We start from the raw sequence: 25968 nt of genomic DNA, 5'->3' as shown, positions 1-25968 counted from the left end.
CGCGCGGCTGCGCTCAGGCACCGCGCGGGGCAGCCCGCAACATCCCGGCAGCCCCCGCGGCGCCCGGGGGGCCTCGAAGCACGGCGGCGCCATGCCGAAGTCCAAGCGGGATCGCAAGGGTGAGCGCGGCAGCCCGTATCCCTTCCCTTCCCTTCCCTTCCCTTCCCTTCCCTTCCCTTCCCTTCCCTTCCCTTCCCTTCCCTTCCCTTCCCTTCCCTTCCCTTCCCTTCCCTTCCCTTCCCTTCCCTTCCCTTCCCTTCCCTTCCCTTCCCTTCCCTTCCCTTCCCTCTTTAACCGCATCCCCCCGCTCCGCTCCCCGCAGTGTCCCTGACACGGACACCCAGGAAGGGTTTGGAAGCCAAGCAGGCGCTGATCGCTGAGGTGAGTCGTGCTGCCCCGCTCCCCCCCCCGCTCCCCCCGGCCCCGCTAACCGCTGTCGTGCAGCTGCGGCGATGCGTCGATACCTACAAACACATCTTCATCTTCTCCGTGGCCAACATGAGGAACAACAAGCTGAAGGACGTGCGGAACGCCTGGAAGCACAGCCGGTGAGCGCAGGGCTGGGAGGTGAGGAGAGTGAGACAATACTGGCCTCGCAGCCTTCTGGTCTTCATCATCTTCCTCTTCTTTGCATTGTAGGATCTTCTTCGGAAAGAACAAAGTGATGATGGTGGCGCTGGGCCGGGAGCCGAGCAGCGAATATCGGGAGAACCTGCATAAGGTGGGGGGTCTCAGTTGGAAACAGAATGGGCACAGCTGTAGGTGTGGCACTGCAGGATGTGGTGGGTTGGGGTGGTCGTGAAGGTCTTTTCCAGCCTAAACTCTGAGTCCCAATGCTGCCTCAGCACCTCTGTGCTCCTGTCTCGCAGGTCAGCAAGCACCTGAGGGGGGAGGTTGGTCTCCTCTTCACCAATCGCACCAAGGAGGAGGTGGATGAGTAAGTATGTGTGTGCAGCCCCTGTCACAGCTCAGCCTGAAACACACACAGGCTGCTCCTTTCCTCACTGCTGCTCTGATCAGCACCAGCCTGAGATGCACCCCAGGTCCTCTGGGCATTTCCATCAGCAGAATGCAGTACAAAGCCCGCAGCTCAGCACCCTCTTGTTCTGCTCTGTCAAAAAATGCCCCCATTTCTGCAGCTCTGTCTGCCAATCTGCCTCAGGTGGTTCTCCAGCTTCAAGGAGGTGGATTTTGCGAGGGCAGGGAACAAGGCAACTTACACCGTCAGCCTGGACACGGGGCCCTTGGAGCAGTTCCCCCATTCCATGGAGCCTCAGCTGCGACAGCTGGGATTGCCAACAGCTTTAAAGAAAGGTATGTAAGGGAGCTGCTTCCCTTCTGTTCCGAGTCTGTGCAACATCTTTTAGGGAGAACATTGTATAGGCACTTGGGACTGAGACTTGGGACTTTTTTGGAGAAAAGCTGGTGCTCAAAGCCTTATTTTCTTCCTGTTGTGCCAGCCTTCCCTGACTGCTGTCACAGGAAGGAAGGAAGCCAGCCTTGTGCTCTCCTTCTGCAGTGCAAACAGTTCCACTGAGAAGCCAGATGTGGGGTTTTCTTAGCCTGTTTCAAGAGCTTTTGTTCCCTCAGGAGTGGTGACGCTGCTTTCAGATTATGAAGTCTGCAAAGAAGGGGACATTCTGACCCCCGAGCAAGCACGTGTCCTGGTGAGCAATGGAACACAGCCCTGCAGGCACAGTCACTGCCACAGGGAAATGCACTGTTCTGTGTGGTTCTCACAATCAGCTTATCTAATATCTGTATCGTTAGCCTGGCCATGGGGATAACGAGGTGGGATGACAAGTCTGTGTCCTTTCCTAGAAACTCTTTGGCTACGAGATGGCAGAGTTCAAAGTGACCATCAAATTCCTGTGGAATTCTGAGACTGGAGACTTCCAGAAACTTGTGGGAGATGAGGAGGATGAGGAGGAAGAAAAGGAAGAGGAGGAAGAAGAGGAGGACGTTGACATCAGTGAGGACTAGTAGCAGTCCTTGTGCTTGGACACTAGACAGCTCTATTTTAGAGCTGAAAGATGAGGATGTTTTCCTTCCCTGTCTGCAGCAGGACACGTGATTAACTCAACATTCTTAAAGATGATCTAACTACTTTTTTTATATAAAAACATATATAAAACCCTCAGATTTTGTCAGTGCTGCCTGTTATTGAGTACTGCTGGGATCTGAGGAATGGAAGATACATTTCAGGCCCAAGTTGGCCTCCACAGCTCATGGGAAGCCAGCTCTGCCCTGCCCCAGAGTTCTACTTCACTAGGGTCAGTTTTAGCTCTGCAGGCATTTTGGCTCAGGCTTATTTCTGAGCTGGAAAGCAGGTTAAAAGCTCTGCTATTAAGAGACAGTGACTGCATTAGAAAAATGGTTTATTCTCATCCACACTGAAGATTCGTTATTAACTGAAAGCAGAACTAAAACCTTCACTCAGTTACGTGCTCCACTTCCCTTGATTAAGTGCATTTTTAATCACAGCATGTGCTGGGTAAAGGTCCCCAAGGGGAGAAAGTGTAAGGCATGGCCCCACACCTGTAGTGCTGACAGGGGTAAATGTAGGCACAGGAACGGCCGATCCTACAAAGCTTCATTAACGGGACAAATCACAGCCTGCCACCCAGAGGGCGGTGTGAGTGAGTACCTCACATTTATGCTCCGTGCTGCTCAGCTGCCTGCACTTCCCTCTGCCACTCTCTAGCGGAAGTAGTTGGGGCAGTCATGTGCAGTCAGATTCCAGGCTTTGTCAAACGCCTCCACTACAGGTGGAAGCAGTGGGCCCTCCTCGCTGTAGTTCAAATTCTGCTCCAACTGCTCCATGTTGGACATCCCAATGATCACTGCGTCTCCAAGAGAACCCTGCGAAGCCAGAATGGGAATCATTCATTCCAAAATAACCCCAGCTTGCCTCCCAAGTCAAACTCTGAATGCTGCTGAACTCTGACCTGTAGCTTGGAGTGGTGGTACAACCAACGCAATGCGGCCGAGGTCAGGCTTGGTGCATTGGAACCATAAGCATCTTTCAGAGCTTTTTCTACTAGTTCAATTCCTTCAAAGTTGTGCTTCTTCCAGTACCTGCAAGAAGAAAAAAAATAAATAAATCAACATCACTGCCCTCGAGAATCATAAATCCATATTCCAAGCAAGTGTGAAAGGCCTTTGAAAAGCTTTGTATAGCTATTTGTAGCCCCCAGGCTTCTGCAATCCAGGCAGGGGGAAGCTGACCCTCTCTGCAAAGCTCAGTCACGAGGCACAGCCCAAGTGCCTCTGAAAGGAGGAAGCGAGGTGCTCAGTATCCCCAACCCTGGGGGCAGCAGCATGAAGGCTGCCCTGCAGCCACTGAGAAAGGACATGAGCCTGCAGAATCACAGAGCGAGCTTGGGTCCATTTTGCTCCCTCCCAGCTGATCGTTAGGATTTGGATGGTTTTGTTTAAATGCAGCCCCAGTTCCCTGTTCATCAGCTCAGGACACACCTGTCCCTGTAGGCTTGAGCCCAGTCATTCCCAAAAAATCTTCCAGTGGGCTGGCGTGTGTCTTTGTCCTCATACTTGTACTTTCCAGTCAGCAGCCCTCCTGCAAAGTGTCAGCAGCATGTTTAGCAATGCACCAGCTCTTACACTGCCCTACAAGGCACGACCTTGTCTCCAAGCCTCCACACCTAGCCAGGCATCTCCAATCCAGGTGACACCTTAACAAACCCTGTGGCCACACACCTACTTTTGGTTACCCACAGCCACATCCCTCCCATCACACCTCCCCATACCAGCCAATGGATTGTAGGCGTAGAAGCGCAGCCCGTAGTGTCTCAGACAAGGGAACAACTCCAGCTCTACCTGGCGGGTGGTTGCATTGTACATGCCCTGCACAAAGACAAAGCACAGGATGCCCTCAGACCTCCCAGCACAAATCCTGACTGCTAAACCATGACCTGGCTCTGCTTAGCAGGTGGTACCTGGGAGTCACCCAGCAGTGACCCCAAACCTGCCTGCCAGCAGTGCAGTTAATGGGTAGAGTTATGCATTTCTATGCTTCATCCTACTTTTCCTCTCATTTTACTGGCTGCTTGTAAACAAAACCTAGCATCTTGGGATCTGCCCTTGCAGCAGATGCACAGCCTGGCAAAATCATTTAGTGTTTCACCAAGACAAACAACTGCAGTAGCAAAATTCCTCCTCAGAAATGCGATTCCCCTTAATAGCGGAGGAGTGCTTGATCAATGGTGCTTTGAAGAAGCTGGGACAGCCTCTTCCTCACCCTTCCCTGAGTTCTCTTACCCAGAAGGGTGGAATCAGGTCAGACAACATGATTAACTCGCTAGGAACTGACTTTCTAAAGGATTGCAAACAATGCAATAATTACTTCAGTTCCCCATCACGAGAGTGACTGACTCAAGCACGAAGCACACACTCAGCTCTTTCTGGGAAGTGATCTCACCCAGCTTTCTAACTACCCATGTCCCAGAAAGACTCCCTGGGCTAACTGCAGCAGCTCCCCTGTGTTTGTAACACAGAGCACAGGGCTCCCACATACCTCACCTGGTACACAGTCGGCATCAGCCAGTTGTTGCATTTGCAGATGGTGCAGATTTCTGCCACCTCCCACGCTGCGTAGTTTGACAGGCCGAGTTCTTTAAACTTTCCCTGCAGAGGAATAAAAAAGCATTCAGATCCAGCTTTTAAAACAGTATTTATACCTATGAAATGCAAAATGTGTATGGTGAAGGGGACACCACTGAAATTTAGCCCAGAGTTCTCTGTTGATCCCCACTGCAATGTAACACCTGACAAAAACATAACCTTTATTTTATGTTTTGAATTCACACCTTCTAGTTTCAATTCTCAGACTAATGCAGTTGATGAATTCTTCTCTGCCCATCATGAGAATAACATTAGCTGGCTCAATTAACACAGCAGAAAGCAAAGTTCATCAGTTCTAACATTTTCCAATGCTCCTGAGAGCAAAGGGCATCACGTGAACATGCAGCAGTGCCGCAGCTCTTGGCACTCCCCTGGTCACCTGGGCTCCTTCCCCAGAGCACCACACACACCCTGCACTGCACAGGAGCACAGCAAGCACTGAAAAAGTGTCAGGAGGGAATCAAGAAGCAGCCCCAGCTCTGCTTTACCTCCTTGTGCAGCTCATTGCAGGCACGCAGCGTCTCCTCCACTGGGGTCCCATGGTCGGGGGCATGGAGGTAGAAGAGCTCAACGCTCGTCCTCTGCAGCCTTTCCAGGGATGTGTTCAGCTGTGACCGCACACTCTCTGGCTTCAGCGTCTTCCCTTCCCAAGGGTTGGCCTTGGTTGCCACTTCCACTGCAAAGGGGAAAGAGGAATGAGCAGCGATGCTCCCAGCTCCAGAGGGGAATGGGGCACAGTGTGCTCAGGGTGCTTTCAAAGCATGTTCTTCTTGGAAACACATCATCAGAGGGACCCTCTTCCTTGGGATGGGGGTCTGGCCCAAAAATCAAAGGCTCTTTTCTTCAGAAATACATCAGCTTGCAGAGGAAGGCCCTTCTCCTCACGGATTGGGCATCTGCATACAAACCAGGCTCTCTTTTTCCTCAGAAATACCTCAGGATAATGCCTGGTCTAGCATTAGATGGGGAGGTTGGTGGCCCTGCATGTGGCAGGGAGGTTGGAGACTCATGATCCTTGAGGTCCCTTCCAACCCTGGCAATTCTATGAGGATAACAGAGGAGACCCTTCTCCTTGAGGTCTTGGGATCTGCCCTAAAATCCGAGGCCCCTTTTCCTCAGAATACAACAGCATAGCGGGAGGAACACTCTCCTCATGAATCAGGGGTTCTGCAATGCAAACCAAGGTCTGATTTTCTCAGAAATACGTCAGCTGAGCAGAGCGGGCCCTATTGCTCAGGAAGACTGCCCTGGAAATAGGGACCACCGTGGAAATGGAGCCCTTCTCCTCAGGAAGATGCCAGCTTTACCGGGCAGACCTTTCTCCTCATGGACCAGGGCTCTACCATACACACCACGTCCTCTTTACCTCACAAACACCTCAGTCCAGCAGGGAGAGCCCTTCTCCTCAGGAATCAGGGATCAACCCATCAAAACGAGTCCCTTTTACCTCAGCAATCAGGGACTCCCTCCTCCTCAGGGCCGTGGGGAGACCCCTCCCCCCGCATAACGCCACAGACCGCGCTTTTCCCCTCACAACCCGCCCCATACCCGACTGCTCCCCGCCGGCCAGCAGCGTGCCGAGGATGCGCTCGGACTCCCCGCCCGCGTACATGTGGGCGGTGTCGAGCAGGCGGTGTCCGCGCCGCAGGAAGGCGCGCAACATGGCGGAGCTCGCCTCAGGGCCCGCGCGCCGCCCCATCTCCATCGCGCCCAGCACGATCCCCGGCCGCGCTCCGCCCGCCATCTTGCCGCCGCCACTGCGCATGCGCGGGGCGGGAAGGAGGAGCTCGTTGTGCCCGCACTGCGCATGCGCGCGGGGAGGGTCAGACCACGCCCATTTTACGAGTGGGAGGGGCGGTGTGAGAGCGCGCATGCGCAGTGCAGCCCCGCCGGGTCTTAGGATCTCATTGCGAAAACGGGCGGATTTGGGAAAAACAGCCGAAGTTTGGCGGAACGCCGCAGTTTGGCCCGGAAAGCCGGCGGTTTGTAAGGAATCAGCGCGCTTCTGGGGAGAGCTGAACTTCCAGAAAGAAAAAGAAAGACAAACAACAACAACAAAAAAAAAAACAACACCCCAACTTCTGGAAAGCAGCAGATTTCTCAAAAAGTAACTTTTTCCCCTTAAAAAAAAAAAACAGACAAAAAGCAGCGAGCGAGGTAAGGGGGTGACGGTGCTGTTTGGGCTTCGTTAGAACCAACTGCAGCTGGGTTGGGCCGCTCCGTGACCGTCACGTATAAATGTTCTTCCAGGCGTTATCTCCTTTTCTCCCCATATCCTCCATTTCCCCATGGCGGAGGGGCTCTGGGCATCGCCTCCACCCGGCAACGGCTCCGACTGCCCCGACGGCGCCCGCTGGGTGCTGCGGCTGCTGGGCGAGTGCGCACGGGACGGGCGCGATGTGGGCAGCGCGCTGCTGGGGCTGATCTCCATCGGCTGCTTCGCTGCTGCCGCGCTGCCGTGAGTGCCCCGCTTTGGGGTTGGGGTTGGGTTGGAGGGACGTGGGGGACGAGGGAGGGGTCGTGGGAGGGGGTTCTGGTGGTCTGGGTGTGCTGAGTGCAGAGAAATGGAGGTGGCTTCCAGCCCAAGCCAACCTGTGGGTCTGTGATCTTGAAGGACCCTTCCAACCCAACCATCTGTGGTTCTATGTGATCTTTAAGGACCCTTCCAACTCAACCATCTATGGTTCTGTATTATCTCCAAGGTCCCTTCCAGCCCAACCATCTATGGTTCTATATGATCTTAAAGGACCCTTCCAGCCCAACCATCCTATGGTTCTATATGATCTTAAAGGACCCTTCCAGCCCAACCATCCTATGGTTCTATATGATCTTAAAGGACCCTTCCAGCCCAACCATCCTATACTTCTGTATTATCCCCAAGGTCCCTTCCAGCCCAACCGTCCTATGGTTCTGTGATCTTGAAGGTCCCTTCCAACCCAACCATCCTATGGTTCTACATTATCTTTAAGGACCCTCCCAACTCACCATCCTATACATCTACATTATCTTTAAGCTCTCTCCCAACCCACCATTCTGTACGTCTACATTATCTTTAAGCTCTCTCCCAACCCAACCATCCTATACTTCTACATTATCTTTAAGGACCCTCCCAACCCAACCATCCTATACTTCTACATTATCTTTAAGGACCCTCCCAACCCAACCATCCTATGGTTCTGTCCCTTCTAACCTAACCCTTCCCTAAGGTCCCTTCTAACCCAACCCTTCCAACCCAAGCCATTCTAGAGTTCTCATTTCAATCTGTGCTCCAGCTTTTTGCCCCCACTCTCAGTCAGGCCTCATGTTTGAGTGCTGGGAGCGAGAGAAAAAACCCAGGAGGTCTTCAGGGGGTATGGAACAGGTCGGAGCTGATGCTTTGTGTCCTTCCTGCAGGCAGTTCTACCAAGCCTGCAAGACAGGCATCATGGACCGGGCGCTCTCCATTTACTTCCTGCTGGGCTGGCTTGGTGGAGACCTCCTGAACCTCATCGGCTCCTTCCTGGCAAACCAGCTGCCCCTGCAGGTACCCCCAGCTCTGCCCTGCATCGCTCCCCTGTCCCCAAGGCTGGGATCTGGGTGTGCTCAGAGCTCCCATCCTTGTTCTGCAGGTGTACACCGCTGTGTACTACGTGCTGGCAGACTTGGTGATGCTTTCCCTGTACGCTTACTACAAAGCCAAGAACTGGAGTGCAGGAGGTGAGCTGTGGCTAATGCCCATCTGTGGGGACAGAAGTGGGGTAAGGGGACCCTGGGGATGCCCCCAAGCTGTGGGATACCCCATCCCTGGTGGTGTTCAAGGCCAGGTTGGGGGTTGGAACTGGGTGATCTTTGAGATCTCCTCCAACCTAAGCCATTCTGTGACAAAAACAGAGCCCCTCTTACCCCTGTCCCTTAGCTGGGTGGTCTGCAGGGCTGGGGCAGCGTGGCAGATCGGTTAGTGAAAAGCTTGGAGTTCTTTTAACCCTAAACCACAGAAACTGCTGAGATAGGAGTGGTTTCCTCCCCACTGAGCTACAAATGGCTCTTATCACTGAGATAAAAACCCACATGCCCCACTGCTGGATCCCAACGCCGCATATGGAGATAAGAGGGCTCAGACTTGCTGCAAGCACCAGACCCAGCCCTGCAGAAGGAGCAGCCCACCTCAAGCATCCCCCACTTGTCTCCCCACAGCCACAACTTCCATCAACGCCGCCTGCCTCTTCTCCCTGCTGGGAACAGCCACGACCCTCACGATGCTGAGCCACGACACAGGCCCAGCCCTCAATCCTGCAGCCTTCAGAGGGAGATCTCTGCTCTCTTTGGGCCCGGAGGGGCCTGGCCCTGAGGTGGGACATGGGGATGGCTGGGGGTGTCCCAGTGTGGGTGGTCATGAGGCCTTGCTCAGGGTTCACCTTGTCCACAGCCCATCAGCAAGACTGAGATCATTGGCTTCACCATCGGCTCCGTCTCCTCTGTGCTGTACCTCTGCTCACGGCTCCCCCAGATCTACACCAACGTAAGTGAGGGCAGCAGACACGCGAAGTCTTGTGTCTGAACAGGGCAGTGAGTTTCTTCCTTCCTCTTTGCTTGGTGATTGCAGCTCCCTTATTTCTCACCGTGTCACAGCATGCTCTGAAGCCTGATTCGTTTTCCTTCCCCTCCAATTTAACAATGTTGTCAGCGTGGAGCTTTCATTTTTTTCCATATCTGCAAGCAAAAAGGGAACCAAAAGGCACTCAGCACTGCGTCGGTTCCCATTTTCTCTTTTCCCATGGCAGGATGATTAACACCAAATGCATAATTAGATTTCAGAGCTTATTTCCATGTAACACAGCCTCTCCTTCCAGTACCGGAGGAAATCCACGGCCGGTGTCTCCTTCCTGCTCTTTGCCCTGGTGATGCTGGGGAATTTGCTGTATGGCACCAGTGTGCTGCTGAAGAACCCGGAGCCAGGGCAGAGTGAAGGTGACTACATCCTGCATCACCTGCCGTGGCTCATTGGCAGCCTGGGTGTCCTCTCCCTGGATGTCATCGTATCCTTTCCTCTTCCATGCTTGCCATCAGGGTGATGATGGTTTGGGGCTGTGACTTCCTGCATCCCATGCTTGTAACTAATGCAGTGTTGCAAGAGCTGAATGCTTTGCTTATAGTTGCGTTCAGCTCATTGTTCTCATGGTGCAAACGGCCTCTGCGGGCTTGTTGTGCTGATCCTCACCTTGCAAAGATCCTTAAAGCCTCCTCAGATCTCGTTCCAGTTCCTCGCCTATCGCACAGGACAGCCCAGTGCTGGTGAGGAGCGAGAGGCACTGCTTGCTGAGCATGGTGACAGCTGACAGAGTGACCCCAGTGCTCCTGGTCCTGTCCTCTTCTCTGCGTGGTGCTGGGGAGAGGGGGATGCAGGCCAGAGATGGATTCGTGCTGCTGAGACGTTCTGCCTGGCCTGGTGGCACGCACTGCTGCTGTGAGACCTCGAGCCCCTCTGATACCACTGGTGGATCAATGAGAAAGCAATCAGATACCTCAGGAGGTCGCCTTTCCCTGTGCTGAGCCCTGCAGAGGATGTGGGGTGGCCAACCCATCACAAGCACCGGCACTGTGTGGTTCTTGTGATGCTGCCTCTGGACTTTTGGAAGACAGGGCAGCGACTGGAACCCCTTGGAACAAGGAAAGGAAGATGCAGGGCAGCCAAAGTGTTTCACGTTATTGGTATGGCTCAGACTTCCATAAAACATTGCCCCACATGCCTTTGTGTTCTCCTGGTTCATGTGTCAGTTCCTGCCTCTTAATTGCTCTCATTAGTCCTCATTTCCATGAAATGCTTGGACTCTTCATCTCGTCTCATCCCTGTTTTGTTCATATGGGATTTGGGGGAAGCTGGTCTTTGTCCTGATGTGAGACAGGAGCGTGCAGGGGGGAGGTTCAGCACTCTCAGACTCCAGGAGCGAGGAGGTCAAGTGCTGGGAACCAACAAGCACTGAATGCAGCCTTCTTGGCATTGCCAACACGGTGTTACAGCAGGGCTGAAAGGAAACCAGCACAGCTTGTCCCAAAAACGGGAACTTTCTCCCTCCTACGCTTTCCATTAGCTCGTCTTTTTCTTCCCCTTTTTTCACTCTCCAGCTTTCCTACCACCACGCTGCTCACCCTGCCCTGCCCTCCCAAGGAAGGCACAGAGCCTGGATGCTACGTGGGACTGCTTGACACCACTGCAACAGCAGTTAATTAAAACCTGTGGTTGGAGCTCACCCCTTTGTTTCCAGACTCCTCAACCTTCCTGATCAGAGTGGGTGAGTTTTTCTCATCTGTTCCACAGCAGTTTCCCCAGCAGGGCTCACTTTCCACTTGCCACCCTCCAGCTGCTCTCCTGGCAGGGCAATGGCCAAGCACGGGTTAGCAAAGGTTTTCTTAAAGCTGGAAGAACCTCTACCTAAGGAGATAAAAAAAAAAAAAAGTTATTCACACAGTGTAACCAGAGCACAAATCCTGGGGCATCCAGCTCTGCATCTGGCAGTGGGTGGGAGCTCAGAATGCAGAGCAGCCCAATGAGGGTCCTGCTGAGGTTCTCGTCCCTCTGAGGCTGGGATGCAGCCCTGTTCCCAAACGAATGTGCTGTTCCCCATTTTGCAAAGTTTGGGTGTCACATTGAAATGGAAAAGGCACAGGTATAAACCAACTTGTCCCAAAATCCAAACAAAACTCAGCAGCAGGCTTAGGCCAGCAGAAGCTGCAGGTACCCACGCTGTTAGGTGATGCTGCTGTGAGCCTAGAAAGGAATGAATGGCTGCAGTTGCATCTCAGCCCTCTCAAACTGTTCAATGAAAGGGACACATCCCTGCACAAGTGCCACAGGGAGCCTGTATGCCACAAGTACGTTAAGCCCACGGGGGCTCAGTTTCATTTTTGGCTCGAGTGCAGGCAGATGGCTTTGGAGGAGTAAAAGCAGCCCCAAAAACAAGCACACACAGATGTGCACTGCAATTGGACTCAGGGGCAGAACGCTGCCTCTCCCCCACCCGGCTCACACACTGCTGTTAAGCTTCAGCAGTTCCCACGAGCTTATCTGCAACTTCACAAAACAGGAAACAAAGCTCACAAACCACACACAGCAAGCAGAGGAGCTGCTCTTAAAGAGCATCATCAGAAAGAATCACCCCACCTGAGCCCACCAAGCACCCATGGCCCCAAACACCCCTCCCTCCCTCCTCTGCCTGCACAAGTGCTGCAACAAACCAGTCCCCCAGCAAAGCACCCACATCCTGCTCTCAGTGCATCAGCTTGATGTTTGCTGGGTGCCAACACAGCAGGGCAACCCAGTGCTCCCTGTGCACGGCAGCAGGCCATCAATCCTGCTCAAAACAAACACAATTTCAGCTTTTTAAGTTTTTAAAGCCACGTAAGACAGCAGCTGTTTGCATTACAGCTGGGTTTGGTGCTCCCAAGCACGCATCTACCAATAAAGCATCCAGAAGCATTTACAGAACCAACCCCAAATAAAACAGCAGGAAGGAAGGAAATAAGGACGACACCAACTTCACACACAGCTTCCTGGGATTTGTTTTTATTTTCATTTTTTTTTTTTAGTCTTTTTTTTTCTTTTTTTTTTCTTTTTTTTTTCTTTTTTTAGTATGGAGGCTCAAGTATCAGATGTAGATTCAATTTAAGCTTTACAAAAAAAAAAAAAAATCAAAACAAAACAAAAAAAACCCTTTTGCATTCCATAAAAATTGACAGAAAAGCGCCTTGGAATCAGGCTATAGAAGAGCAGAACGTTCAGCAGGTCTCCTAATCAATGTCTCCTTGCAAATCTGATTTAGTCAGTATAGTACAACACCAAGGAACAACCTCTCTTCCCTCCCTCCCAGCAGCCATTCCCTGTGCCCAACCCCCACCAAACACACGTGGAATAGATTTTTTTTTTTTTTTTTCCAGTTCTTCCTCTTTCACACACCACAGTATTTAATAAATTTTTTTGTTTTACATTTTTTACACCAATGTAACAAAAGGCAGGAGGGGGGATGGGGGAGGAAAAGACAAACAATGATCCGTGTGTATGCGTATAAATGGGGGGAGGGTGGAAGAGGAAAAAAAAATACATGGACTTCTACAGAAACATAGCCTAAGGTCTCAATAGTAAAATGTGGTGCAAAGTAGGCCTCAGAGACTGAAAAAGTTTGTACAGCTTTATTCATGGGGAGAAGATGGCGTTGCATGAATAGTATTGAATGCAAATTGTGACGTGACGTAACAGAAAAGGTCAGGGGGATGAGTTTTCTAAGAAAGGAATCTAACGAGTGCATGGCATGTCTTGTTAGCATGAAGAGTACTTTAACTTTGCTGCTTTCTCTTCAAAGCCTCCACCAGGTCATTTTTAAGAGCTTCTTGTTTTGATTTGTCTGCAAAAGTCTGCACAGACCTGTGGGGAAGAAGGAGACACAAGTCAGAGGCGATGCTCTTGAATGAGGGTTTGTACCAGCTCTTCTGGCATGGGAGCAATAGCAGAAGCACCTCAACCCAGGCTTAGAGAAAATAAAACTCAGCTTGCCTGTTTTAATCCAGAAAACAGAAGGCAAAGTGAACACTTCAGTGCTTATGTCAGAGAGAAGTTAAGCCTATAGCAAGGGCTGCACCAAGAGATGCTCCCAGCAGTTGCACCCCACCTCCAGCTGCTGGAGGGAGAGTCCCACTGTTTTATGTTACAGGTTGGAAAAACCCCAGTACACCACCAGCAAAAGGTGTTAGTGCTCTCACTCTCAAAAAGGACCACAACAGGAAAGGAGAGAAGTCCAGCCTCTGCCAACAGAGGTGAAATCCCAGCTCTGGGAGCTCCTTTCTGCAGACTGTTCACCCAGGATAGAGCAGCCACGTCAAAACTTCTTCCAGCAAATTCACCGATGGGAAAAGCACCCAGAATTTGTTCTTGAATTTGCTTTTCCAGCTTATACCTTGCCTACAGTAATTAGTGAATCGAGTTGGCAAGATCACTGCAGGGGTTCCTTTTTGCTACCAGTCTGGTTACAAAGAGCTACACCTTCCAGCCATCTGGGCTCACTGCTCTGGAAGAGAACTGCAGAGGAACCTCACTTTCTGATGCTACAACTTCCAATTTCAAGAGAACAAACTTTTAAACATGATCATCCATGGAATGACACTGCCAGGCCTTTCTGCTAGCACAGAAGCAGTGAGGATGCAGTTTGGGAGGATTTATACCCACATAAAGCCATATTTCACACCCTCCTCTGTGCTCCAAGCTACCTCATTTTGCCTGGATGCCATCTCCTGTAAACAAAGCTGCTCTGTGTCTCAGTTATTTTTCTAACATTTTTCTAACAGTTATTTCCATTCTCTTGTCTCTGGAGACTTCCACTGCCTTCATAAAAATATATACATTTTATATTTGCATTTGTCACAGGCTAAAGAAGTGGTTCTCAGCCATTATCAACAAACAGTGCATTTTCCCCTTCGTCAGCTGAACGTGTTTAAGACAACATCTGTAATTCATTACCAGTTGGAGTGGAAGGTTAAACTGGCTCAGGTTAGTCACTGCCGTGCGTCCTGGACATTCAGAGCTCCAGAGCAAATGAGAGCATATGAACAAATCCCATTGGAGGCTGTGCAAAGCACTCAGCAGAGCTTGAGTTGGACTGGATTTTCAAGCTCCAGGGAAACTGAAGATACACCAAGCACTACGGGATGTGCATGTAGGGGAAACTGACTCAGAAGTACCACAGAGAAAGGTGTTTTCTCACCCGACTTTCAAAATGTTATTCCTTTCTGCAAGGAGGACTTGAAGATTACAAGGAATCTCTTCACTGGAACAGCTGTAAAAACTCATGGTGCACAAGGGACAGAGTCCCAGGGCTTATGGAGGCAGTAAGTCCAAGCTTACAGCACTCTGGGTAAATGACCATGTGCTCCTTTCTTGCTCCCAAGCTACAGTGCAAAGTGGTAAGGCCTGCCCCACATCTGAGCGTGACATTTCAAATGGAGTAGAGTAACATCTCAAGTAAAACCACACCATTTAGTTGGCTGTATTAAGAATAACCCTTGGGTGAAAGATGGATCAGATGTCGTTGGTCAGTCTGCAGGAGTTAGGGGTTAGTTCTGCCCTCAGTTATCATGCAGAGGTCTCGGCTGGGTGAGTCCTGGTTTAGTGCTGGTTGTCACACCTGGCAGGGTACCTGGATTGGTTTAGTTATCAGGCTGGATGTAGATCTGGCGCTGGGTCAACACTTGAGAAAGTTCTCTCTGCAACTGCTTATACTTTTGGTTGTCGGGGATTGCATCAATAGATCTACAGAGAGCAGTTTGGAAACGAGGGAAGTAAACAGGGAAAAGAACAGTCAGAAGAAATCAGGTAACACAGCTGGTATTCTGGAACCCACTGGAAACGCACTTAGGGAGAAAAAATGTCAAATCATAAGTTGGAAGAAACAGGAAAAAGGCAAGAGGAAAAGGCACAGCCGGATGCTCTGTGTGTTACCAGTTCTGAGCAGATCATCTCAGTGCTGCACAAAGTAACACAAACTGAGCAATGAGGAGACACAGGAAACGTTCAGTTACAAAACGTGAAGGCCATGTTCACAAGGAAGAAAGCCTGTTGGATATATTTCTTTTTAATGCTAATACATGCTTCCTGGCTAAAGCCCTGCAGGCTGCAAATGGAAATAGAGGCTCGGTAAGAAAGCTGGGATTGGGAAAAAAAAGTAAAAAAACAAAACAAAACAAAACAGAAAAGCTGCTTTGTCATGATGCTGTTGACTCCCTCTGGCCATGCTGTGAAGAAGGCAGCACAAATATTCAGCTAGCTCCATTATTCTATCATCTGAAGAAGAGGTTATTGATTTGTTTTCCTTATTTCAGAACAGGAGAGAAGAACAGCATACATCTGTGCACCACTTGGATATTCTGCATTACCCACCGTGCAGCAGAGCTCTATGTGCAGTTTAAAATAAAAAGATTTGGCATCACATTTCTACACTTTTCTCTACAAGCATGAGAACTACCAGCTTGGGATTTCTATACCAAATGCCTCACCAGACAGGAGAAGGGGTTGAAAAGCAGAGTAGTTTCCCCTGCAGAAAGGCACAGAGGGTTCATTCACTTCATCTGTTCTAGTACATTATATTTTGACCAAAGGTGTTGAGAGAAAGACAGAATTTAAAACAAAGCCTAAATATCACAAGCCATTTAATGTCATTACTTAATTTGGGGACCGACTGTTTTTAAGAAAGCTGAAAAGAGAAGTCAGAATTCAAGTACTATTTTCAGAACTGTGCAGAATAAGGCTCCCAATTAACAATAATTCTGAAGTACAAGCACTGCTAATTGAGCTATTTTCTTCCTGGTGAGGGAATAAAGGATTTAAACCTTGCTTCACATTGCTGCAGTTACAAAATAGAAATGTTCCCCAAACTCCACACACAATAATTTTTCCAAAGCACAGTGAGGTGAGTAATTAAACGTGGAAAGGCTTTGTGTAGGAAAGGGCAGTCAGCAAAAGAAAGCAGATGACTGCTGGAGAAACAGAGACACAGGCATGATGGGGAATGGCAAGGAAGCAAATGGTCAGCTGGAGGGCTCCTTACCTCAGCCCATTCACAATGTCCTTTGTTTTTCCAAAATAAATCTCGTTCAGTGTACTTCTGATTTTGTTTTCCATGTCCTAGAAAAGAAAAGTATGAAACCAGTCTTTAGGCTGTTCAGCTGCTTCCAGGACAGTGGCACTTACACTCCTTTGTGCAACTTATACATTCACCTCAAAGTTCAAAACAGTATGGCCCCATCTTTCTGGTTTTACCCAAGTTTAAAAGGCTTAGCTCTGTCCCTGCCCACTCCTAAATGTTAACTCCATGAGATGGCAGTTCTAGGCCACAAGAGGGCAGTTTCTGTCCACCTATTTTTTTTTTTTTCCTGCATATATCAGCAAAAAAAGTGCATTTCACCTCAATTTTACGTGGTAATTTCCTGGCACCCAACCCCAAGCCTTCAGTCTCACTGTACTGAGCACGTGGGACCAAAAGGTGCCATAAAACCATAAAAGTAGCAACAATTTCAGTCGACTCAATAAGCACTAGAAACACCGAATTTTTGAGTTCTGAATAACATATCCTGACTTTAAATAACTCTGCCTTAAAAATGACTGTAGAAACGATGAAGGGGGCAGGCTGTTGTTAGCTAGTTCTCAGAATAGCTTCTTTCACAGGAAGATTACTGCTCTGCTGAGCAGGAGATCAGGTGCAGATGGCCCTTCTGCATCAACAGACTGAGCACCATTCACACCAATAGATGTAATAGAGTATAAACCAATAACTTGCTTGTGAAGTCAAAGGCAAGCAGAACACAGAGTTCTTCAGCACGGGACCCAGTATGGGTGAGAACCAGCAGCAAGTTCAAGCTACAAAGGCTTCACAACCTTACCTCTACCAAGCGTCCAATATTGGCTATGTGTGGAGAAGAGTCGCTCACAGTCTCATCTTTCTCCATCTGTTAAGAAAAGACACAGATCCATCAATGCTGTGGAAATCTGATGATACATACACGACAGCTTTACTTCTCAAAAGAAGGGATAAAAGAAGTAGGTCTCAAAATCCTGGACTAACTCTGTTCTTTCAGTGTGCAAACAAATAAGTAACATACTGAGAAATTCCATGAACTAGATAAAGACTCACATGTTGATAACAGAAATGTGGTGTAATGAAAGCCATGAGTCAAAGCAAAACCCTGCAGCAGACTCCTGGTGTAGACAGGCACTACGAAATTGTCATTCCCTACCTACTAAGGGGCTGCAGGAGGTGCACATGTAGCAGGACAAGCAGCACAGAAGCACAGCATGTGGATGTGAAAACAAGGCTGTTGATGATATGCACACAAGGATGGTGCTGTCAGTTTAACTGCTGTGAGCTATCCCTGCAAAAGCAGCTGTTTATTTTCATCTTCATCTCAAATGCTTTTTCCAACCACACATAGGGCACATTCTCCATTTTCAGGATTTCCTGGCAAAAGAAGTCTTAGGTATTACTTACCTTCTAGTAAAGAGGGAAGGAAAAGAGAAATGTAAAAATCACAGCTATCTGTGAGACTACTGATAACTGCATTAACTGCAATTACATGGAAAGAGAAATATGAACACTTGTTGATCTTTTTTTCTTTTAGACCAAAACCAAACCAACTTAATCACACATTTGCCCACTGGGGGAATAAGTACTGATTGCTAAGTATGGGGGGGAAGAAGCAGTCTGTATTCTGGAAAAACGAATCAGAGTTGGACCAAGGTTAAGTAACATCACAGTACCACACTCTTAGTACTGCTTGAACAGGAGACAAGTACCAACCCAGGTGAGATTTTCCATTACAACGACTGAAAACTGGAAGCTGGCACTTCAGAATGCCAGGTTTTCCATGTTTCAGCTGCCTTTATCCAATACAATGTTCACCCAGGGGCTGTGGCTGGCTGTCCATGATCTGTAAGCTTCAGTTGCCAGGGGAAAAGACAATCTTCCCAATTCCCAAGATGAAAATTCTGGCTAAGTGCAGACAAGCTGTTGAGCAATCAGACCCAGGAACCTCAGATGACACAAGATGTGCTGAGATGGCATGGAAAAACAAAAACAAAAACAAAAACCAAACTGGGAGAAAAATGTAGTGGGAAGAACAGTCTTCAAAGGGTTTTACTAATCCCACTGAATTCTCTTATCCATCTGTTCATATCCCTCCCTCAGGGTAGAGTTTAAATATCTGGGCCAGCTACAGGTTTCTTCTAATAAGCCAAGTCTCTAACAGGCTTAGGGAAGCATGTAATTTAGTTGGAACCCTGAAGGCAAAAGATAACCTAGAAAGGGGGGGGAGGGGGGAGAAAAAGAGTAAGAACGTTTAAATTCTTCCTTTAGATTACAGTCAGATTGTTTACATGTAATGGAGACACGTTGCCTGAAGAATGGATCCAGTCGTGGGAGAAGGAGAAAATAAATCTGAACTATGCAAACACACACACATACAAGTTATGGTGAGTTTGGGAACTAGCAGCAAATTGACCAAATCTGGGGCTGCAGGGCAGCTGGCAGTGGGTCACTGACTTTGACAAGCTCCCCACCACGTCTCCTCCACACCTGGACACACCAACTTCATTGGTAAGAAACAGCAACTGAAAATAGAATTATTATTATTTTTTTTTTCCAAAATGCTTATTATTACATCTCCATAAAATCTGCTGCCAGAAGGAAAACATTTTTTATGTGCTATAGAAGCCCAGATGTTATGAGAGGCTGTTTTAATGGAGTTCAGAGTCAGTAAGCAGCCGTGTTATACAAACAGCAGAGTTGTTGGGATTTTTAAAGGTTCCTTCCGTTGGTTGTCACTGCACGGACCTAGGCAAAAAGCCTACAGCCACTTAAATAAAGGGGTTAATTTGTACAGAGGGGAAATTCCATTCTCTAAGTTGATGTTAACAAGCAGCTCATCTTCCCACTGTCCCTCCCCATCTGCCACTGTGCTCAGCCAAAAACCTTAACGCTCCAGAAGGAGCCAAGTCCCATCTCCATGGCCCAGTCTCTCCTCTCCCATTCGAGGGAGATGCTGCCTGGCTTCCTTGCCTCATTTCCCCAGCCATCTGCTGCAGGTCTGACTCAGAAGGAAACTCACTCTTCTGGGCATATTCAGCTCTCGATGGCTGGCTGGTCACTTGGGTTGTTTCCTGCATGGAATACAGCAGCTGTTTGGGCTTTCTGAAAATGTTATTTGGAGGAAGAGTTAACACTGAATGAGAAACGTAAGTTGGATAAACACTGGTTCATCATGAAAGCACCTAAAAATACTAGAAAGATAAGAGAGAAACTCATCTACGTCGCTCTGAAGAACTGACGACAAACAGCCACAGCTGCTCTGGCCATGGAGCAACGTGAAAATCTCCTTAATGAAACACAAACAGACCAACGTGAGCCAAAGGCTCCCAAGCCACAAGCAGTGGGCAGACTGAAGTCTCCAGGTGGAAAATATGTGGAATTATTTGGATATCAATGAAGCACAAATTGGCCTTTTTCTCCAACGCTTATTTCAAACTCTAACCAGATAAATGAAAGCTGTGAGCTCCACACAGCTTATGGTGTTGCAGAAATCAGCCAAGAGCTAACCTCATCTTTTCATGGCCTTCAAGCACATTTATTCCCAATCAGTGTAACCAAACAACATCCTCTATCCTTTCCCAAACTGCACCTTCCAAACCATGAGCAAAACCAGTGATATTACACCAGCTCTCCATGCCAGTCTGCACTTGCTCATCTCCTCTACTCTCTCTCATCCTAAACCTGGTCTAGTATTAAGTGGGGAGGTTGGTGGCCCTGCCTGTGGCAGGGGGGTTGGAGATTCATGATCCTTGAGATCCCTTCCAAACCAGGCCATTCTGTGATTCTGTAAATCAGTAAAATCTGTGTGCCAGGTGAAGCAGAAAGTTTCCTTTTCTTGTACAATTATTACTCGGTACATCTCTGCTATTCTCTGCACCCCAAAATGCCTCCAGGACTTGGGAAAATGGCATAAGGAGTCTGACAGCTACAACTCACAGATTCCTCCATTGGAAATACACTCCTGAACAGCCCGTTCTGCCTCAACATCTGGAAGTCAGTGGGATAGGCCTTTACATGAAAGCTCAGCTTGATGAAAATATATGACTTGCCTAATTGCAGAGCACTAGCCTCAGAGGATTTACCTATTATGATAAATGGCAGAATGTCTCTGCTGGTGCTTTATTGAGCAGTAATATATCACAGAGCACATCTTCCTGTGCGCAGGAAAAGCTCAAATTGCAGCAGACCAGCCTTCATCCAGTTCTGCAAAATGTTCCACCTTTGCTACAGAGTATTTCAAGCACGAAAAATCAACACACATCTGCACTGCTTTAATCTGAAATCCCAGGCTTCACTTCCTCTACAACTTTATATCCTCCCCTTCCCATACCTCCAGATGTAAATAAACTCCAGGTTTGGAGCCAACATCTTCCTCAGTGAACTGGCACTTCCTCACAATGCTCACCCTGGCTTAGGAAACACAGACGGGTTCTTTGTGCACAGCAGGAGCTCAGCAAGGCACCTGTTAGCCTTGTTTTTTAAGGAGGGGGCTCCAGAAAGCTGTCCAACAAAGTGCACATTTGATTGTTTGCCAGAAAGCTGGAAGGCTCCATCTACTTTGCATAAAATGAAACAGGACCATACGATTGCTCTGACTGAAATAAAAGAGCAGCCTGATGCAAGCACAAAGCTTTGGTTGAAACAGTGGTGAACAGCACAAGTAATTGCAGCACACACAGAGGATGGGACCCCAACGTCTGTCAGACAGAGAATCATCTGCCAAGCATCTGGCTCAAATCAGGATGGGGTGGGAGCTACCTGCTGCCAGTGGAGTGCGTGCAAGGTAATTGAAAAGCTGCTGGCATTCTTCATTTCCCTGTAAGCACCACTCCTTGTTGCAAACTGAAGGCGGTGTCCTGTCCTTTCCTCTCCTCGCAGACGTACAGCACTTCGATCTGTGGCCCCTCGCTGACGCAGACAGCACAGAACACGCCGAGTACTCTTTCCCTATCCAAATTCCAGCCTCACTCCCCGTATTTACTGAAGCCTGCCAGTGTCAGATGTGAGCTGGGAGCTGCTTCCTCCGTCCTGGCTGTGGTGCAGCAGCTCCACGCTCTCTTGAACAGCATCCAGGCTCATCCCCAGAACACAAGCTGCCTAGAGAGCACTCTAGTTGCAGGAGCAGGTCTCTGTCTGACTCTTCTTGCCTTTTGGGGCAAGACAGTAGCAACGGATAAAGAATGGATAAAGCAAAAGTTCTCATTTAGAAAACCATCAGGCTAAGTGAAGCTACATAAAGACTTTCGACCTCCTAAAACAGGACAGCTCCTCAGTATCTCACATCTCTCCTTCCTTATTCTGTCTACTTACAAATGTAAAACGCTGTAGAGTCAGTTTCCCATTCTAAACAAAGAGACAACACTAAAGGAGACACAGGACAGGGAAATGACTTCTGACTGCCCAGAGCATCCAAAGTCAGGTGTTAAAAATACTGAAATACACAGCATCTGGGAAAGAGAGGCAAAAAAAGATTTTATTTTTAAAAATTCTCTGCAACACTTAGGAAGAGCCTAAACAGGAGGGTTCCAGGAACAGCTCTGAGGATATTCTAGAAATGCACAGACACATTTTTCCAAACAGTCTCAATAAAATCAACAAAGAAAAAATACAAAAAGAAGTATGCTGGTGTCTGATGCGTTGCAACAACGCTTCACCAATGGGAAATGACAGCAGAAAATATTTTAGGCTCTTACTTCCAGATCAAATCCTACCACAGTACCGTGCTGTCCACTCACAGAACAAACAGGACTGCCTGACTGCTTGCACCGAGTGTCATCTGCAGACATCAGGAAGGGGAATTACTGAGCAAGTGTTTCCATATGAAGCTGCAAATGCTCCCCATAGCATTTCAGTGAGAGCCATGCCCAGCTCTTCGAAGCTGCCAGAGGTGGTGGTGAATTAGGAGGCATTACATGAGCTGTTCCTTTGCGCCTGCTCCTGGCCACCAAGTTAATCATTCCAATCATCACTTGAAAAATACCTGATTTGCAGCTAGGAGGTGAAACTGGTTTCAAAGTAATGGCTCTCAACAGACTTCCTTTTCCAAGCACTGAAAGGTTCTCCCTGCCATCAGCATATAAGCCAGGATATTACAAAACTTGTGAACACTTCAAAAGCTTCCATTGAAACACAAAGACATCTGCTATTTGCATTTTAGGATCAAAAGTGGTCAAGTAGGTAGCTTAAATGTTGAGTTGACCAAAAACATGAACAATCTACTATAAAGAAAGGTGTTTTGTAATGAGGGTTAGAACAACAGCTTACTGATATTGTCAAAGTGTGACATTCATTCACAAGATGACTACAGCCTACTTTTGGTGTCTGAGTTCACTGCAGAGTGTATAAAAAGCCCACCAAAAAGCAAAACTAGAACTGCTGTCCCATGAAGCACATCATGGCATCTGCAAAGCAGAGCTCTGCAGTCCAAAGCAAAATTCTAAAACTCAAGTTTCCATTGTTTGTGCAGAAGCAGTGCATCATTACCCCAGTGGCTCCTTTATGGTTACTTACATTGGAAGCAGGCCCCTGCTTTAATGCATCACATATGAATTAAATGATCTGCTGTTAAAATGATGACAGAAGCATGAATCTCCTCACTAAAGCCGAGAGAGTGAAAGTCAAACTAAACAAGGCCAAGCAGTTCAGGCCAAGGTGTACTGAGGACACCCATCCTCAACAGACCCTTGTTTTCCTTGGCATAGCACTCACACACCATAAGGCCATGGCCAGAGTCAAGCCCTTGGCGTCCACTTCACAGCTATGATTTAAAGTATTAGGAAGGCCTGTGATTAAATATTTGTCTGGGTCACCATAACTCGAGTGTAATTACTGCAAACATTTTAAAAGAGTACGCAATGCTCAAAAACCATCTCCAGATGCCTCTTTTTCCCCTCCTGTTTTTCTATCAGCTTCTTCTGTAAATCAACAAGGTGGAAAGAAAAATCTAGGGCAAGCTTCCACGTCTGCAAGACTAACACAATTTAGTTCCTCCCAATGATCGTAGAGCCTTTGTTCCTTTGCCTGCCTCAAACCTGTACAAAACCATGGGCTGCTTAACAGAGTCTGCATTGTCCTTTGTATCGAAAGCAACAGGCTGCCCTGGGAAGTCTCATAAAGGAGTTTTAGCAACTGCCAATCTCTCTAGTCACTCATGACCACACAATATGCCTCCTGTCCCCCTGAGTTTATTACTCTTTTCGAGTCACTGACTTCTACAACCCCAGTTCATGCAGTACAGAGACAGCAACCTCTGGCAGGTGGCTGGGGCAGAGGCACCTTCAGGCAGTGCACTCAGCTCTGCCACTGCCTTTGACAGCAGTGTTGCCTAACAGTCATCATTCTGGCACCTTCTCTCTGAAAAATGGTTTTTTCAAGAGGAAGCCAAAGCAATTTGCACTAGAATAATAAAAAAAGGCTTAGAAGACATGTCATATTTTTTTTTTATCATTGTGCTGGTATTGCAGGAATAAAACACTAAAGAAAGATATTAAAAAATACTTAAAGCCTTTAAGAACAGAAGACTTATATGGTCCAAGCAAAATACAGGGCTGGCCACTGTGGCCTAGCTGGCTTTTAAAAAAAGAGATGGAACAAAAAAGGTCATCTTATTTTTTTTTTTTATATAATCCTATTGCAATCTGGTAACAATGTGGGCAAACTTAAAAACATCTGTCCATGCAATGCATGCAGAAGAGTTCAGGAATACTGAACACAAAATTAAGACAAATGAACATCTAAGCTCCTGCTGAACGTTCTGTATTTCTAATTGAAAGCTATACTGCCATCAAGCCAAACTCAAGGGGCTTCCTGGTAACCACACTCTTGTGCCTTAACTTCTTCAGTGAAGTGCACATGCAGCATGAGAACAGATGTTGATCCAACACCTCACAAAATGAACTTTTTGTTCCCGACTGAGGCTACTGGGTATATAAGTAAGGAAAGGCATGCAGGGTCTGCAGTGTGCACCAGTGCAGTATGTGCAGACATACCTGTCTGGTAAGGCTCCCGCCAAGGTTCATGGTACCAGAACCAGTTTTATTAGTCTGCAGCCACAGCATCACTGTGGAGGTCAGCTTGTAATGAGCAGTACGACCGCTGGATTTCTCCTGGAAGAGGGAGGACAAAAGGAAAAACACAAAAAGGTGACAAACCCTCCAGAAACTAAAAGGTGGCTGGCCACAGAGGCTCCATGAGTAAAAGGGCAGATACATGTAAATGCAATTACAGAGCACAGCCTGTTTCTTAAGAACAAGCACAAGTGTGCCTATTTGCCCAGTTCTCCAAAAGCAAATCTTGCTAGAGCAATTTAACCTCCTGTTACCTCGTTTTTGTTACCTAATTAGTGATATTTATCTGTAAACCTTTATGTTTTTTAAGAAAAAAAAAATAATCTCAGGATCGCGAGTGTAGAAAGCAACATACTTTCAATTCTTCTGGGATTCCTTTTGATTACAGACCTGACTTATCTCTATCCAAATTGCTTCAGGGAATTTTCAAAATTAACAGGGGAAAGAAGTTTACAGCCCCGAACACAATATTGCATTGTTCAGTGGAACACCTGTGCTCGTTAATTGTCTGGAATTAACTGGGTTTTGTTTTCACTTAGGAATATCAGCTGCCCCAGAGGCTGTACCTGAACCTCCACCACGTGGATGGAATCCCAGCATCCCTTAATCTTCTTTGATCCATCTCCAGCTTTCTTAATGAGGATCACACCGGCAAAACCATGATCCAGATCCCAGAGGTAGACAGAGGAGACTCCACCTTCGAAATACCTGCAGGATGCAATCCAATAGGCATGTTTACAGCAAGCTGGAGTCAGATAATCATCTTAAATAAGCAGAACCTCTACATCTTAACAAAGATTTTTTGATTGTAAGACGGCCCAATGTCAATGGGTAGAAAACTAGAAACACAGCAGTTGACATAATTTTATAATACACAGATTTTAATTGCAACAAGACTGTATTTCTCTAAAGGAGAATCAAAGTCTAGTGAGAAACAGAGAAGTTGCACATTTCTACAGTACTTGAGAAAACAATCCCTCTGATTCCAATTAACTCTAACAGCTGGTGAAAGCACAAGCTACAAAGCAGGCTGAGAGTAAGGCTTTATTTTACAGTTTTTGATTTTTTTTTCTCCTTTTCTTTCTCTATTGAGCAAGCCTGGAAGTTCTTTACAACATAGGCTGCTAATTAAGACAAAAGGGAGCAAGTAAGCAGCTTTATGCTGCTATCTCAAGACTCTGTGTGAGGCTGACTTACTGACTGCAAACAGAGCTGAACCAAAACCAAAGTCCTTAGGAACAAAAGGATGCTATCTAGGTTCACATCATATTTCAGCTTCAGATTCAGCATACAACAGAGAACAAGCTAACCCACCTCAACCTCACGTTTCAGGTAGCACAAGGTACATAACAAGAGAACTAACAAAACAGTGACACCTGCAGAACTCAGCTGCTCTCTAGCACTGGTGCTCTGTATTCCTGCTTCTTGCTATACAAGCAAGATGATCACAAAGATCTGCAAGTGGCTGCACGTTTCTCCTCTCCAGCAAGAAATGGAAACATCACTCATCGCCAATATGAGAAACGTGTTGGAGCCTCCCACCTTCGTGCTCCCCTCCTTTCTAAACACGAGCCTGGCAGTTGTTAATGGCACTTCAGATGTGATTTACTGTGCATTTTGGACTTGGCATATCAGCTTGAAGTGCTGTGGATTCAGGAACA

At 47.8% G+C, this 25968-nt stretch overlaps 4 protein-coding genes across 5 annotated transcripts in view; 2 read left to right on the top strand and 2 right to left on the bottom strand.

Moving 5' to 3' along the window:
- Window positions 1–6: 6 nt before the first annotated feature.
- On the top strand, window positions 7–2140 carry MRTO4 (MRT4 homolog, ribosome maturation factor). The gene is made up of 8 exons (XM_031613246.2): window positions 7–119; window positions 323–381; window positions 445–548; window positions 640–721; window positions 870–937; window positions 1163–1314; window positions 1591–1667; window positions 1822–2140. The coding sequence occupies exons 1-8, from the start codon at window positions 92–94 to the stop codon at window positions 1981–1983; spliced, it is 732 nt and encodes a 243-aa protein (XP_031469106.1). The 5' UTR covers window positions 7–91; the 3' UTR covers window positions 1984–2140.
- A 221-nt stretch (window positions 2141–2361) lies between these two features.
- Window positions 2362–6421, bottom strand: AKR7A2 (aldo-keto reductase family 7 member A2). The gene is made up of 7 exons (XM_031613244.2): window positions 6190–6421; window positions 5130–5317; window positions 4540–4644; window positions 3768–3864; window positions 3478–3577; window positions 2949–3078; window positions 2362–2862 (listed from the first exon to the last, which is right to left on the bottom strand). Exons 1-7 carry the CDS (start codon window positions 6404–6406, stop codon window positions 2701–2703), a joined length of 999 nt encoding a protein of 332 aa, XP_031469104.1. The 5' UTR covers window positions 6407–6421; the 3' UTR covers window positions 2362–2700.
- An 87-nt stretch (window positions 6422–6508) lies between these two features.
- SLC66A1 (solute carrier family 66 member 1) lies at window positions 6509–10454 on the top strand. The gene is made up of 8 exons (XM_031613247.2): window positions 6509–6798; window positions 6892–7099; window positions 8035–8164; window positions 8250–8337; window positions 8815–8969; window positions 9047–9139; window positions 9471–9656; window positions 9867–10454. Exons 2-8 carry the CDS (start codon window positions 6930–6932, stop codon window positions 9954–9956), a joined length of 912 nt encoding a protein of 303 aa, XP_031469107.1. The 5' UTR covers window positions 6509–6798; window positions 6892–6929; the 3' UTR covers window positions 9957–10454.
- A 2335-nt stretch (window positions 10455–12789) lies between these two features.
- The window catches only part of CAPZB (capping actin protein of muscle Z-line subunit beta), a 52595-nt gene continuing 39416 nt past the window's right edge, over window positions 12790–25968 (bottom strand). The window contains exons 5-10 of one of the 2 annotated variants that reach the window (XM_090123102.1): window positions 24874–25015; window positions 24230–24346; window positions 17041–17106; window positions 16209–16285; window positions 14802–14914; window positions 12790–13036 (exon numbers count right to left, since the gene is read on the bottom strand). In XM_090123102.1, coding sequence (XP_089979228.1) covers window positions 14812–14914; window positions 16209–16285; window positions 17041–17106; window positions 24230–24346; window positions 24874–25015 — 505 coding nt within the window. In that variant the 3' untranslated portion in view covers window positions 12790–13036; window positions 14802–14811. The remainder of the gene's footprint in view (window positions 13037–14801; window positions 14915–16208; window positions 16286–17040; window positions 17107–24229; window positions 24347–24873; window positions 25016–25968) is intronic. The other variant, XM_031613367.2, reaches the window with a different exon arrangement.

Source organism: Phasianus colchicus, chromosome 22 (assembly GCF_987193195.1).
Source record: "Phasianus colchicus chromosome 22, bPhaCol1.hap1.1, whole genome shotgun sequence".
Taxonomy (NCBI): domain Eukaryota; kingdom Metazoa; phylum Chordata; class Aves; order Galliformes; family Phasianidae; genus Phasianus; species Phasianus colchicus.
Note: the sequence above shows the minus strand (reverse complement) of the source record. Positions and strands in the feature narration are given on the sequence as shown.